Source organism: Patella vulgata, chromosome 6 (genome assembly GCF_932274485.2).
Source record: "Patella vulgata chromosome 6, xgPatVulg1.2, whole genome shotgun sequence".
NCBI classification, from domain to species: domain Eukaryota; kingdom Metazoa; phylum Mollusca; class Gastropoda; family Patellidae; genus Patella; species Patella vulgata.
This window is the reverse complement of record NC_065884.2, coordinates 40,048,426-40,064,844: the sequence shown is the minus strand read 5'-3', so window position 1 is coordinate 40,064,844 and position 16,419 is coordinate 40,048,426. Positions and strand designations below refer to the sequence as shown.

The following is a 16,419-nucleotide window of genomic DNA, read 5'->3' as shown; positions in this document are numbered from 1 at the left end:
CTTATGCCAAAAATGATTCTAAAATGTTGGTTAATTAGTTACATTGGGGATTATGAAAGTGTAAATTCTTATCATAACAATCTATAACACCATTGTTACAATTTTAATCCATTTTAATCCCTAGGAGCTGGATTCCCGCGAAGTCGTCGAAAACGACCTCGTTTAATCCGTTACGGTCAATAACTGCGCCTTCGTGGGAATAAACCGAGAAAACATAACACTATAGACTTCTAGATAACACATATAATCATTGTTTAATATATATATAAAAATGGCCATATAGTGCCGCTGTCCTGGCAATATTTTACTCATAGTATGGCGTATGCCCGTCTTCATCAGCCCAGTCTAAGCAGAACAGTAGGACGTTAAACCCCATTTAATTTCATTTCGATATTTTACGGCCGCAATTCTTAACCGATTATCATGAAACTTGACACACTGATCGCCTCTACTCTCACGAAAACAACAATTGATTTTAGCGAAGGGGTAGTGCTAAGTTGGATCACCCTTGAACCTGGCATATTGATTCTTTATTATATACTAAGGAAGGCACCAATTGATGTTTTGGCCACACCTACTTTTTTGTCAATAATTTGTTTCCGCAAGGCATCATGCACGCGGTGCCACGCTCGCTTCTTGTGTCTCGCGTACAGGCCTCTCTGCCAGGGGCGTGGTGACACGTAATTTTGTATGGGGAATGATATCCCTGGGGTGGCATAAAAACCCACGGTATGCATCGTTAAAGGGGCGGGTGTGTGTGTGTGTGTGTGTGGGTGTGTGTGTGTGGTGCGGGGGGGGGGATATTTTCGGTTCTTGGGCCTTTGTAGATAACAAACCTTAATCTCTCAACCCTCCGTGTTTCGAGATAAGACAGGAGCCCATTACCTATAACGTTGCACCTGCGGGAGTGATGACCTCTTTCCTGATAGGAGGTTCTATGCCATCGGAACGTAGCTTGCCAATGTCAGCGATTTGATCGCTGATTATTGGCCGCAGTCCCATTCGCTGGGGGGGGGGGGCTGAATGGTTAGCGTGCGCGCGCTGTATCATACAGTCTATCATTGAGTCGACTGGCGTGGTTTCGAATCCCCGGTTGTACGTGGCAAGGAGTAGGGTCGCCTGTCCAACCTCGTGGGTTTTCTCCGGGTCCTCTCACTGCTAAAGACCCCTACGCGCAAGCGAATTATGTAAATAAAATTAAACCATATGTTAGTCCCGAAATGACCTAGTTTGTGTCGAGTGGACGTTAAACCCCATTTCTCTCTCTCTCCCATTCGCTGGCCTACCGTGCAAATTCCAGCCACTGGCTATATCTGTAAGAGACATTTAAATGTATTCCTACTGGCGGTTTACAAATATTGCATTCAAATCATAAGAATATAAACACGACTAATACACAGTATCATATTGACTATAACAGTATAATGCATATATTGGTTACACTATATATATGACAAAACATCAATCATTAGATGATAATAACTATTCACTAATTATATAAATCATTTTAACACGTAGGAGTTATCTTTTACCCTAATCTAAAAATAATTACTCTGGTTAGAAAGGTATGGACAATTAAGGTATTTAAAAAAATGATTACGAGAAAACGGTGTATTCCCACGAAGGCGCAGTTACAGAGCGTGACCAAAATTAAACCTTCCCACGAAGGCGCAGATATCGATTTGTCGGCTTTCGTTTGAAGACAGGCATGTTGCTATTAGGATCCAATTAAGGGCGTTAAAGATTTTATGAATTTATGTTCATTCTGAACCAACAACACTCTGGAAGGATGGCATGCAAGAATGAAGAAGATAGTTGGAAAAGCCCATCCGAATGTTTTTGAAATGATCACATTTTTCCAACAAGAACAAAATATTAACTACCAAGGAAGAGATATAAATATGCTCAAATCCAAAGCCAGCTCCAGGAATTAAAAGGAAGACACGAGGAAGAGAAATTGACTTTAGTCGAGTATTTAGACAGGGTGTCTTATTTGGCGAAATTAAATTAATTTTTGTTATAGTGTAGTTATGTTTTCATTTCTTATGCCAAAAATGATTCTAAAATGTTGGTTAATTAGTTACATTGGGGATTATGAAAGTGTAAATTCTTATCATAACAATCTATAACACCATTGTTACAATTTTAATCCATTTTAATCCCTAGGAGCTGGATTCCCGCGAAGTCGTCGAAAACGACCTCGTTTAATCCGTTACGGTCAATAACTGCGCCTTCGTGGGAATAAACCGAGAAAACATAACACTATAGACTTCTAGATAACACATATAATCATTGTTTAATATATATATAAAAATGGCCATATAGTGCCGCTGTCCTGGCAATATTTTACTCATAGTATGGCGTATGCCCGTCTTCATCAGCCCAGTCTAAGCAGAACAGTAGGACGTTAAACCCCATTTAATTTCATTTCGATATTTTACGGCCGCAATTCTTAACCGATTATCATGAAACTTGACACACTGATCGCCTCTACTCTCACGAAAACAACAATTGATTTTAGCGAAGGGGTAGTGCTAAGTTGGATCACCCTTGAACCTGGCATATTGATTCTTTATTATATACTAAGGAAGGCACCAATTGATGTTTTGGCCACACCTACTTTTTTGTCAATAATTTGTTTCCGCAAGGCATCATGCACGCGGTGCCACGCTCGCTTCTTGTGTCTCGCGTACAGGCCTCTCTGCCAGGGGCGTGGTGACACGTAATTTTGTATGGGGAATGATATCCCTGGGGTGGCATAAAAACCCACGGTATGCATCGTTAAAGGGGCGGGTGTGTGTGTGTGTGTGTGTGTGTGTGTGTGGGTGTGTGTGTGGTGCGGGGGGGGGATATTTTCGGTTCTTGGGCCTTTGTAGATAACAAACCTTAATCTCTCAACCCTCCGTGTTTCGAGATAAGACAGGAGCCCATTACCTATAACGTTGCACCTGCGGGAGTGATGACCTCTTTCCTGATAGGAGGTTCTATGCCATCGGAACGTAGCTTGCCAATGTCAGCGATTTGATCGCTGATTATTGGCCGCAGTCCCATTCGCTGGGGGGGGGGGGGCTGAATGGTTAGCGTGCGCGCGCTGTATCATACAGTCTATCATTGAGTCGACTGGCGTGGTTTCGAATCCCCGGTTGTACGTGGCAAGGAGTAGGGTCGCCTGTCCAACCTCGTGGGTTTTCTCCGGGTCCTCTCACTGCTAAAGACCCCTACGCGCAAGCGAATTATGTAAATAAAATTAAACCATATGTTAGTCCCGAAATGACCTAGTTTGTGTCGAGTGGACGTTAAACCCCATTTCTCTCTCTCTCCCATTCGCTGGCCTACCGTGCAAATTCCAGCCACTGGCTATATCTGTAAGAGACATTTAAATGTATTCCTACTGGCGGTTTACAAATATTGCATTCAAATCATAAGAATATAAACACGACTAATACACAGTATCATATTGACTATAACAGTATAATGCATATATTGGTTACACTATATATATGACAAAACATCAATCATTAGATGATAATAACTATTCACTAATTATATAAATCATTTTAACACGTAGGAGTTATCTTTTACCCTAATCTAAAAATAATTACTCTGGTTAGAAAGGTATGGACAATTAAGGTATTTAAAAAAATGATTACGAGAAAACGGTGTATTCCCACGAAGGCGCAGTTACAGAGCGTGACCAAAATTAAACCTTCCCACGAAGGCGCAGATATCGATTTGTCGGCTTTCGTTTGAAGACAGGCATGTTGCTATTAGGATCCAATTAAGGGCGTTAAAGATTTTATGAATTTATGTTCATTCTGAACCAACAACACTCTGGAAGGATGGCATGCAAGAATGAAGAAGATAGTTGGAAAAGCCCATCCGAATGTTTTTGAAATGATCACATTTTTCCAACAAGAACAAAATATTAACTACCAAGGAAGAGATATAAATATGCTCAAATCCAAAGCCAGCTCCAGGAATTAAAAGGAAGACACGAGGAAGAGAAATTGACTTTAGTCGAGTATTTAGACAGGGTGTCTTATTTGGCGAAATTAAATTAATTTTTGTTATAGTGTAGTTATGTTTTCATTTCTTATGCCAAAAATGATTCTAAAATGTTGGTTAATTAGTTACATTGGGGATTATGAAAGTGTAAATTCTTATCATAACAATCTATAACACCATTGTTACAATTTTAATCCATTTTAATCCCTAGGAGCTGGATTCCCGCGAAGTCGTCGAAAACGACCTCGTTTAATCCGTTACGGTCAATAACTGCGCCTTCGTGGGAATAAACCGAGAAAACATAACACTATAGACTTCTAGATAACACATATAATCATTGTTTAATATATATATAAAAATGGCCATATAGTGCCGCTGTCCTGGCAATATTTTACTCATAGTATGGCGTATGCCCGTCTTCATCAGCCCAGTCTAAGCAGAACAGTAGGACGTTAAACCCCATTTAATTTCATTTCGATATTTTACGGCCGCAATTCTTAACCGATTATCATGAAACTTGACACACTGATCGCCTCTACTCTCACGAAAACAACAATTGATTTTAGCGAAGGGGTAGTGCTAAGTTGGATCACCCTTGAACCTGGCATATTGATTCTTTATTATATACTAAGGAAGGCACCAATTGATGTTTTGGCCACACCTACTTTTTTGTCAATAATTTGTTTCCGCAAGGCATCATGCACGCGGTGCCACGCTCGCTTCTTGTGTCTCGCGTACAGGCCTCTCTGCCAGGGGCGTGGTGACACGTAATTTTGTATGGGGAATGATATCCCTGGGGTGGCATAAAAACCCACGGTATGCATCGTTAAAGGGGCGGGTGTGTGTGTGTGTGTGTGTGGGTGTGTGTGTGTGTGTGTGTGTGTGGGTGTGTGTGTGGTGCGGGGGGGGGGGATATTTTCGGTTCTTGGGCCTTTGTAGATAACAAACCTTAATCTCTCAACCCTCCGTGTTTCGAGATAAGACAGGAGCCCATTACCTATAACGTTGCACCTGCGGGAGTGATTCACACCCGGCATTTTTAAACAAAATTGACAATAGTTTTAATCAAAACAACGATTGATTATTGTTATTTATAATATTTCTACAACACCCAACTACAATTAAGCATATAATCCTACCTGAAACGGTTACAAATCGTCGTTTTTAAAATCGAGGCGTTAAGCCGTTACTAGGACCGCCATCTTTTTAAACGATAGGCTGTCATCATGAAGGCGGGGCTAAATATAAGGCTTTTATAACAGCCAATCAAAAGGACAATTGAAAGCACAGTAACTATGAATGGATTTCGATGGCGGTGAAATGTCAGACAAAAACAACGCTTCATTAATTTAAACGCGAATATTTGGAGTTAGGCGACAGTTGTGCCACTACATTGGCCTCTGTAAGTTTAATTAATCATAATATCATAAACTTATCTATTTTAAAGATGATACATGCATTAATAAAGAAATTGAGTTTGCCACTTGGAACTAAAGGCATCAATCGTAGCTAAAAACAAACACATCAGTATATCTCAACGTTTTTAGCTACGTTCTCGTATCTAGGGCCTTTGGTACATGCTAGAGTCGATTTGTGGTATATCTGAGCCACTGTTTGAACAGATATGGCAAGTGCAGGCCTTCACGTGAATAAATACTTGGAGAGTCAAAAAAAGCTCTCCTAAAATTGCAAAAAGGGTAAATCGCTCTCCTGAGAAAACTCTCCTGAATCTCTTAAGGAGAGCTTTTTTTCATTTTTGATTAGGGGCCTAAATATCTGGTCTATGGTGGATTATATGAGAAGATAAAAGTATTAATTGTCATCAAGAATGAGTATTTATTATCATGTGTTAAAATGAACCATAAATAAAAGTTAGGAACACGTGTCTTGTGTTATGAAGAGTAAAAGAGTCAGCTTTTAATAAGAGACATTTCCACATAAACTAAAAACCACAGTCAAGTAATTAACAACAACTGGCAGACTGTTCATTTACAAGTCAATCAATGAGTCTGTCCCACAAACTGTCAATGTCTGAACAATTATCATGCTCATCAATTTCATCATCTGTATCACTGTTGTCACACTCAGTGTCCATACATGTATCTGTATGATCATGATCATGATCATGAACTTCCATTGTACTGGTTGATGCAGGGGGGTCCAATTCACATTTTCTTCTTTTACTACTTATATAAGACTTTACAGCCGATTCTAGAATTGCATTTCTTTCTTTTTCTGTCCATACAAGATTGTTGATTTTAATCAATAACAAGTCTTCCATAGAACTGTGATGAAGGCTAAGCCTTCTATCCGACAGCATCCCAGTTAAATGACTGAAGCCTGCCTCTACAGTACTGTTACTGGGACCCAAACACAACAAAATTTCCACAATTTTAATTAAGTTTGGAAATTGTAACTTCCTATAAGCACAAATCTTTTGCCACAGTTTAACAGCACTTGTAACACCTGAATAGAAATGACCTACAGTTCTCTTGAAATCTTTCCATTCACTTTTAACTCTGCTAAAATCAATCTTTCCATAGTCTAGTGTAACTTGGAAACGTTCATAACACCAACGGATAGCATCCATCTCAGTGTCTATATCAGACCAGTTAGCTGGGTCTACCCAGAACATGTATTTGTAAATATCCTGGTTCCTAAAGGAAGAAAATCTCTGCGTTAAACAATTTATAACAGAATCAATTGCAGTACTGTTGCCTCTACCACAACCAGGGGATGACGATTTCTCAATATTCTTAATTCCAGTCAGTGTAACAACAGTTTTCTCCTGTTTATCAGCCTGCAGTTTACCATGATTCAATCTTAGACCATCTTTACTTATAGAATATTCTGTGGTGCCTGAAAAATATAAATTGATAGAACTTTTTAATATATACTATTCAAAAAAAGTAGGGGATATTTGATTTTTAAGTGTTATTAAAGTCACCTAATGAAACTGACGAAGAAACAAATGACAAAATGAAATGAAGTTCACATTCATCGATTTATTCCAAATGTTCGTTAGACTAAGTAAGGCACAGACTGACCATTATAAGGGTAAAATGATACCCGGGGTCAAACAGCAAAGTTACCACAGCATCACAACCAAGTCAGTAAAGGGTAAATCCTCCTCTGTTTGCCAAACAAGCATTGATCCGACGTGGCATACTCCTAATGAGACGTCTAAGGTCATTTTGGTCCAGATTGTCCCATTCCTGTTGCAACGCAGCAGCAAGTTCTTGGACATTGGCAGGACGTTGTTGACGTTGACGTAACCTCTGTCCAAGCATGTCCCAGACATGCTCGATGGGGGAGAGGTCGGGACTCAGTGCTGGCCATGGTAATGTGGTGATGTTCTGTTGTTGGAGGTAACCTGTAACGATCCTGGCCCTGTGACATCTTGCGTTGTCATCCTGGAAGATGAAACGGCGGCCATGACGTCGTGCGAACGGCACAACATGGACTGCCAAGATGTTGTCCCGGTAGTACTGGCCTGTAACACGCCCTGCAACAACATGTAAAGCCGTTCTTCCAGCAACAGTGATGCCTCCCCACACCATAACAGAACCACCCCCAAATCGATCATGTCTGATGACGTTAACGTCTTGGAAGCGCTCGTTTCGCCGACGCCACACCCTCCTACGTCTGTCCAAAAAATCAACAGTGAACCTTGACTCATCTGAAAACATCACATTGCTCCAGCCTCGATTATCCCAGTGTTGACGATCCCTACACCAACGACGTATTGCATGAATGTGATGATCTCTCAAACAAGGGATCACGCGAGGACGTCGGGCGCGAAGGTGACCCCTATGCAGTCGATTCCGAATCGTCTGGCCACTCACTCTCACTCCAGTGTCTGTTTGAAGACGAGCGCTGATCTGATTTGCTGTGATGACACGATTTCTCAAGGCCAAGGTACGGATAAATCGATCCTGGGCTTGAGTTGTCGCCCTTGGTCGACCTGAGCGTGGTCTGTCCTGTACAGATTGTGTATCACGGTATCTGGACCATAGCCTGCTTATGACAGACTGAGAAACATTCATCGTCCGCGCCACAACCGCCTGTGTTGTGCCGATCTGTAGCATGCCAAGGGCACGTAACCTTTCATTTTGGGTAAGCCGACGCATATCAAAATTTGTTTTCTGGTCACTAAAACAATTAAACTGATGTTTCCACCCTGGAATTCAATGCCACAATGACTGTAACATTCAAAGTCAGAGTCGTGCAAATCTTGGGTTGGACCCCCATGATGATCCCAAGCATCACCTGCATTCCATGCGGTAGCTATTGGTGCGTTTGGGCGTCACATGTAACTGGAAATGTTTCTTCTGTTAGGTTCTATAGTGACTTTTTTCGTAGTCATTTGCATATTTTAGTATTATGCCCCCAAAATCAAATATCCCCTACTTTTTTTGAATAGTATATATATACATGTATCAAATTAAGCCTACTGTCACTAAACGTCAGTCAAGAATGTACTCAAAGAGGCTTTCTTCCTTCAATCATAGACATGAATACTAGGAAATTTACTCACATGTTTTTGAAAGACCTTGCTTACTGGTCTGATATACTAACACTGAGATTACCAATATTATCATTCATTAATTAGTAGCAACTGCTATACTTTTGTCATTAGAATGTCTCCAGATGCAGAAAGACAAATAAAGAAAGATAATTACCAAAGGCTGATACCGATGAATTTAAATGAAAACCCCTTGCTTCACAAACTTCTTTCTGGTAATCTTTTTGATTTTCTTGAATAAAACTGTCTTTCAACTCTTCTAATTCACTTACTGTTCTCTCTAATGAAGGCATCACCTCAGTCACAATAACATCACCTTTCTCCAAACACAAAGAGAGAGCTGACAAAGGTTTAATAATATTATAGTAGTTCACACATAAACACAGAAATGAATAATCTTTAAGTTTATTTAGAATTCCTTGTAATTTGGCTGTGGTCTTGGCACATTTGTTCGTTTTGATACAGTCTTCTAATGTCAAGCCTAAAATTACCCAATTTTCAATCAAAATGTTTAGTCCACGAATCTGGTGGCTAATAAATCTTGTGCCGTTCACCTTTGGAAATCTCAGCACTCTTGTATCATAAATCTCTGACATTTTCGTAAAATGTCTTGTAAGTTTTCCTGATCTCTTAAACTGGTAATAAATTAAAACCATAAAATCGAACACACCACAAAATTCACTTTTTTTCATAAGTGAATCTTTTACAGATAATTCAAGTCTATGCAGAACACAGTGAATGTCAATCAACCAGTTCCTGTTATCATCTTTCATTTGTTTTATGAGACCATTTTTAGTGCCTGTATTAACAGAGGCGCCGTCACTTGTAAAGCTTATTAACTTTCGTTCATAGTCATCCTTACTGAGATTAAGAGTCTTCAGAAATATATCATCTATGGATGTTTTCAAATTATCAGAAGTTGCATCTCCGTATTCATCAATGTTACACAGTGCAGCACACAAAAAAGTTGGATTACCGTCGTGAATGACTTTGATAAATGCTAGTTCTTTTTCACTCCCCGTTTTTCGTGCTTGGGACCCATCCGTGAGTAAAGAAAAGCAAGTAACTGAGTTAAGAACATTGGTAATTTTTTCCCGAACAGCATCGGCTAGGAAATTTACAAATTCCCTAGCCCGGTTGGAATTATCATATTTCGATATCAGTCTTGCTCCACAGTTTTTCATAACTTGAACTAAAGTTTTAAAATGGCTAAATGGCAATCCATCTACAGCCAGTGTGTAAGCTGCATCTAAAAGTTTTCTATATGCATCATTTGACAGGTCTTGAAATGATTTTGTAATCGTTGGTTGTCGTAGGGGGATTTCAAAATGGGGTTTACTATTATTGCTGTCAGTGTCCGGATCATCTAGATCAAGATCAATTATTTTATCTGTTCCAGAACAAAGTTTTTCATATTCAATTGCAGTCTTGTGGGCTGCTGAGCCCAAATGTCTCATCACATTATGTTTAGTTATAAAGTCAATTCCACAAATATATTTTTGCACATCAGATTTTGCCTGTCCTCATATTTTCGTGTCTTTGATAACTTGTTCACAATGTTTGGCACAAAGTTTACACCAAACGCTTGTAAGATGCCCATTTGTGTCCGTCTTGACACCGATTTGTCCCCCCGTATTCCACCGCAAAAATGTTTTCAGTTGGACTGAACGAGAATTTGGACTTGGTGTATCAGTTGTGTCACTTTCAGCGGAGGCAGACATTTTATCCAAACAGTTCCATACCAAAAACGTAACGAAACGTAGGTATAAAGTAGAAAGAATGAGAGACTTCATTCAGAATATTTGAGAGCATGCAACCATTCATTTTTTTACGAGACAGGAAGTCAGAGTTGCCAAGACGACAGTCGTCAACTAGAAGGGTCATTCTGATTGGCTATTTTCGTCAAGTGACCCAATGAACTGTCCTGTTATATTAAGCACAACCACAAAATAGACTAACTTAACCAGACGCATATTTCTATGGTATAACCGCTGGCTATTTCATATATCCGACGGTAAGACTAGTAAAGAATAAACAGCGATGGAGATCCGAGACCCAAGTTAACATTCGTCTTCGTTGAGGAGAGTCAAATTAGCTACAGAGGCGAGCGATAAAAAGCGCACCTTGACCGACATCCAGGCGCGCCCAGGAGAGCGAGAGCGATCGCGCTCCTTTTACGTGAAGGCCTGCAAGTGTATGCCAATAGCGTGGAAATCCACATTGAAAACTACGCAATTGTTTTTTTTTGTAGGACTTTTAGAATGTGTTCATAGTTGAAGGCAATATTGGGCCTATTTTTAATTATCTAGGCCCCGATCCCATTTGTGATGCCAAACGGATGAATAGTTTTCTGCACCTTAAAAAAACGAACAAAAAAACCCTCTCCTGCACCTGCTACACCAATGCAGTGATTTTAAAGATTGTGGCTTGATTTGAGGCTTTCTATAATTCCCTTCCCACCTCGTAATAAAACAAATGTGAAATCTTCTGAAATCCCTTCTAAACTATCGCTCCAGTCACCTATAAGTATTGGTGGGTGTCGTACACGAGGTAATGTATGCTTACTTGTTCGATACCTCCGACACCACTTCTTATTCAAGGAATTAACATAGGTAACTCACTCTGGTCCTGTTATTGTAAATCTAGATTTTTTGAATATAACACCAAATATAATTTACTTTTGGGCGCAGAATGCTTCTTTATTTTGGGAAAACAAATTAATCAACGTTTTCCTATTATCTCTTTTATATTTATCTAATCTGCTACTTATATGATGTAATGAGTACAGCTGTATTTTTGTGACTTGTAGAAAGAGACTAAGCCGACAAGTCGATGTTACGACAAAAATAACACGATGTTACGACGGAGTATAGTGTCGTGTGATTGCGTCAATACTGCCGTGATGTGTTGTCGCGTTATGAAAAGGGTGATATTTAACATGGCCACTATCGGCCACCATATTTTTAGGATATCTATGAAATAAAAGGTAGACTTAATAACCCTGTTTACTTAACCTGCTTTCCTGTTTAGGCTATAGGTTAATCACGTGACATGAATGATAGGCCGACCCAAAATTTTTATTTTACTTTTGCGTGAAAAAAGAAAAGTTGAATGATAGCGATAGGCCGACAAATATGTTTATTTTGTGTTTCACTTTTACTTTTGTTTTACATTTCAAATTACTTTTAAAAATGATTTTAGTTGTCATTTGTGTTTTGATTTTAATTTACATTCTGGTTTTACTTTTGATTTACTTTTACTTTTGATTTACTTTTTACTTTTGATTTAACTTTTGCTTTAACCTTTGCTTTTGATTTTACTTTTACTTTTGTTTCTATTTTACTTTGGATTTTGACTTTGTTTTTCATTTTCATTTAGTTTTATTTAGGTTTTTAAAGAAATTTTGTTAAATTCCTGAGCCCTGTTTAACGAAATTCTAACTAAAGATAAAATCCAAATTTTAGTAGATACTTCAATTTTGATTGGCTAAGCACTAAAATCAATCTAATATTATCCAATCAAATTACTAAAATTTGGATTTTTATCTTAGTTAAAATTTCGTAAAACAGGCCCCGGAATGGTAACGATAGGCCACCATAGTGGCTCGAGACCAGTTTGGACTAAGACTAGTAATTATTTCCCCTTATTTCATGATGTAGTGCGAGTTATAAATAGACAACTTTTCCCTTATTTTTTTTCTCCCCTCTTCTTGCACTTTTGGGTTGACTGTTTGGTCTAGAATTGGAGAAAAGGGATCAAATTTGCAATTTCATAGCAGTTTTGGGTAATACTGATGATATTACAGCGGAGGGATAGGGGGTGTAAAGTGTCTTTCTGCAGAGCAATCATTGTGTCGGAAATGAGATTTTCACCCGAGTCAACTTCAAATTCCTGTACCAAAAAATCTAAATGGTCAACCCCCTACAAATTTATGATGAGGATATTGCCAAATGTGGTCCCCATTGTTCCTATAAAGATTGGAACCAACGGAATGTTGAGCAAAAAGCTACAGACTGTGATGTTACAGTCATTTAACATTGAAGTCAATGGGCAAATAATTGCTAGTCTCAGTCCGTTTACAAACAAGAGTTCCATCCCTTATTTTGATGAGCCACTCGGCAAACCTCGGTAGATTCCGTTACTCTACAATATCAGTGGTTCTTAACACTTTTTGGGCAACGGCACACCTTGGAACACATGACAAAATAGCGGCACACCTGGCTAAATATACATGAAAAATATTTGAGAGAGAGAGAGAAATGGGGTTTAACGTCCACTCGACACAAACTAGGTAATTTCGGGACCAACATATGGTTTAATTTTATTTCATTAATTCGTTTGCGCGTAGGGGTCTTTAGCAGTGGGAGGAAACCGGAGGACCCGGAGAAAACCCACGAGATTGGACAGGCGATCCTTCTCCTTGTCACGTACAACCGGGGATTCGAAACTACACCAGTTGACTCAATGACAGGCCGTATGACACAGCACGCACGTGCTAACCATTCGGCCATCTAACCCCCCGAAATATATATTTGAATTTTGCAAAATAAAAATATGGCAAGTCGTAGACGGCATACAACCGTAGACAGAGACTAGTTATAGCCACATAGAAACTCAAACTAAATAAAGAAAAACACAGCTATGAACGTACCAGTAGTCACCAGAGAATACTCAATTGGGATCAAGTCGCTTTTCGCATTTTCTTAGCGCGCCGTTCAAAATATCGCGACACACTTAGGAAGATCTCGCGACACACTGGTTGAGAATCACTGTTCTACGTGTGACCAAGGGGAATTAACAAAAACCATGTTGTTAATACAATAAGATTTAATTTTTAAATCTATTAAACATACAAAAAAAAGGGTGGAGTAACAACCCTGAGAGTACAAAAAAACAACATTAATAAATTTGTTACATCATGAAGTTGACTTGATAAAAGAGATGGGGCTAACAACCGCTCAACATGATCTGGGCCACTCCAGGACACGCATTATAAATTCACCTGCACATAGGGGATCTTAACAATGGTACATTTGTAGGAACCAGAATGCCCTGATAAAACCCCTGAGGTTAGGCAGACGACCCCAATCCTGTCACATACATGTACAAGTGCATGATCCAAAGCATGCCACCCGAGTCATTGACAGAACATATGATCCAAGCTCATGCGTCAGACCACTCGGCCACCCAAAGCTCTTAATTTGTTAACAAATATTTACATAATCCAACAATGTGAAGGAGGGTTGACAAACATCAATTGCTGCAGATGCCTCATGTCCCTGTATAAGAGTGCTTGAAAACCCTTTGACGTTTACATGTACATAAAGTCAAAAGCCTAACACCATTATAGTATTAATAATTAATTGACTATTTAGGGATTCAAATAAATATTGAGAATTACACTCAAAAAGTAACTATACGACATGCACACCGGTAACCTGCCTATTTAAGCCTGTATACTACAAATTCCAAACACATGGCTAATGATGAAACAGGGGTCATAGAAGAGTCGTCTCCCCTCAATCATAAAACGCGTGGCTTTCAATTCATAACATGTCTTTACATATGACTTCAGGATAAATAAAATACCGTCTAATATCACAATTAACCCTCATCAACAAACAACCTACATTATTTAGAATCTTGTATGACAGCAGAAGACAACAATTGTCATACAAACTATTACCAATTCTGCATAAAATCAAGAAATCTGACATAGGTCAAAGATCGTGAACAGCGCGGGACATGAGTTGAGTGCTTCTTTCAATAAATGAGAATATATTGACTTAATATTAAGTATTTGCACCACAAATATAAATCTACCTGTACAGGTCTTAGTTAATAGCACTGAAAGCGAATAAAATATACAAAATAAACATTGTTAAATCACCTCTGACTGGGTGTTCCAAAACTGTTGTTGCTACAAGTTTGATAATAAAATGGCGGACATGTGAAAGTGAGGCAACATGTGACATCCGACCGGACCAAGCAAGACTATAATTTTGTGACTTGATCACTTGGTCACATACATCTAGCACACTGATCAGAAGTAAATGAAATGAAATGAAATATATATGGGGTTTAACTGGGCTAATGAAGACGGGCATACGCCATACAGTGTGCTGATGAGGGAAATTTTGCTCGGACACTATGGTCTACTCTTATATCGAATTCCAACTGTCAAGGGATCTTTTACGTGCACGCCAATATGTACACGGGACCTCCGTTTTTCGTCCCATCCGACGACTAGACAGCTGATCCGACAAGGGGAAACCGCGCCGGAAAATCAGGATGGAATTTCTCGGCCAATGCAGGGATCGAACACCCGACCTCCAGGCCTGATCAGAAGTGAATATTCGCTTGGCCGCTACAATCACTAATAAGGATGAGATCGATGCGACTTAATGAGTCACAAATATTAACTTTTTTCCACCGACAAACTAAATTCTAAAACATTTTTTTATGTATTAGAAAAATAAATAAAGACGTTTAAAGATACATTATGGGAGATAAGATAAAGAGATGACAGTTCTCGCTATAATAGTTAAAAACTAGATAGTGTAAAGGTAATTTGCTGAAAATTTCAGTCAAATTGATCCACTATGAGCCGAGAACGAAGCGGGTGAAATTTTCGCATAGTCTCGGTCATCATTACTAAAATCATTAATATAAACAGCATAGTCTCGATTATCCACTGTTTTGATTTAATTATCAATTGCCGTTAAGCGGCATATAGGAATCTAATCCAGCCAACATCGAAGGCTAGCCTTGACATAGAGAGATGATTATGGTCTGGATAAGTTAATTAATGTCTAATTGATAATTTAGATAACATTTCAGGCCTAAAGAAAGACTTGTAATAAGCAGATTTTGCTCTTGCATAATGCATGTTTAAAGTAGCTAAGTCTCTAACTCAATCATCCAAAGTCATATACCAGGAAAAGACAGGCTTCTGATATCCAATATTTAAGACAGAATAAACATTTTACCATTGGTACACGAATCGTGTACCATAGTGCGTTTTAGCGTCATTTGCAACAAGTGACCAGAAAGAACGAGGCTAGACATAATCGACTGGAGAACCTGCTCAATAGACTCGAATAACCAGACGCTAGAAATTGCTATGGGGTTGAGACACAGGCCGTATTTCGCTGGACATAACTGATTTGAAATCAAAGAGTCAAAACGGAAACAATTGAATGTAAATCAGTTTATATACAATCAAATTACATTATTATATGCGTTGCGACCCATTTGGGTCAATATCTAGGTCCCAAATATTAGCGATTTAGCTCCTTTATGTATTTGTAGGTAAAAATTATTTCCTATTTAGTGTAAATGGGTATTACAACGAGTACAAGGCACCATTCTGCCCGAACTAGTAACGTCTTATGTAAACAATGCACGCGCCATTGAGCCAATGATTGACGCCGCGTGCTGTGAAGCCACGTGTTGAAAGCGGTCAACTTTTACAGAGATATTAGAACACTTCCGTAACTCTCTGTGAAACAGATTGTACATCTAGATGTAGGGTACTGGAATCTGCTGTTTGCCGAGTGGCGATATGTATCCACACCTTTACAATGGCGATGCGGCACCGGTTTACTTATTTGAAAACTTGCCGCTTTTAAAAAGAAGTTATCAAAATTGCGTCGTTCGAAGCGTGTAGAATTTTCATTGCAAAGTTGTCCTTGTTTGAAGAAAATCGGATAAACTTGAAAGCAGAGCCTGGTTTAACATGGTGAGGCGGCGCCGCCGCCACGCACTTGCCAAACTGTGCCGCCTACTGAGCCCAAAAGTTGAAGACTGGGCGACAACATACATACGTTTTGAAAATCACTGACATTTAGGTTTACAAAATCGTCTTTCTGATTGTTTTATGGGTATAT

The 16,419-nt window shown here is 39.1% G+C and overlaps 1 protein-coding gene across 1 annotated transcript; it reads right to left on the bottom strand.

Annotated features, from left to right (window-relative positions):
* Window positions 1-1,405: 1,405 nt before the first annotated feature.
* LOC126825422 (uncharacterized) lies at window positions 1,406-14,561 on the bottom strand. Its single transcript, XM_050555109.2, has 2 exons — window positions 14,421-14,561; window positions 1,406-6,864 (listed from the first exon to the last, which is right to left on the bottom strand). The coding sequence occupies exons 1-2, from the start codon at window positions 14,503-14,505 to the stop codon at window positions 6,002-6,004; spliced, it is 948 nt and encodes a 315-aa protein (XP_050411066.1). The 5' UTR covers window positions 14,506-14,561; the 3' UTR covers window positions 1,406-6,001.
* Between the last annotated feature and the right edge of the window lie 1,858 nt (window positions 14,562-16,419).

Bases quoted from the DNA above. Each gene is read 5' to 3' on its own strand.
- LOC126825422 (XM_050555109.2), bottom strand. From the start codon at position 14,505: ATGTCACATGTTGCCTCACTTTCACATGTCCGCCATTTTATTATCAAA. The intron at 6,865-14,420 runs GTGATTTAACAA...TATATTTTTCAG, and splicing joins TTTGGAACACCCAGTCAGAG to GCACCACAGAATATTCTATA.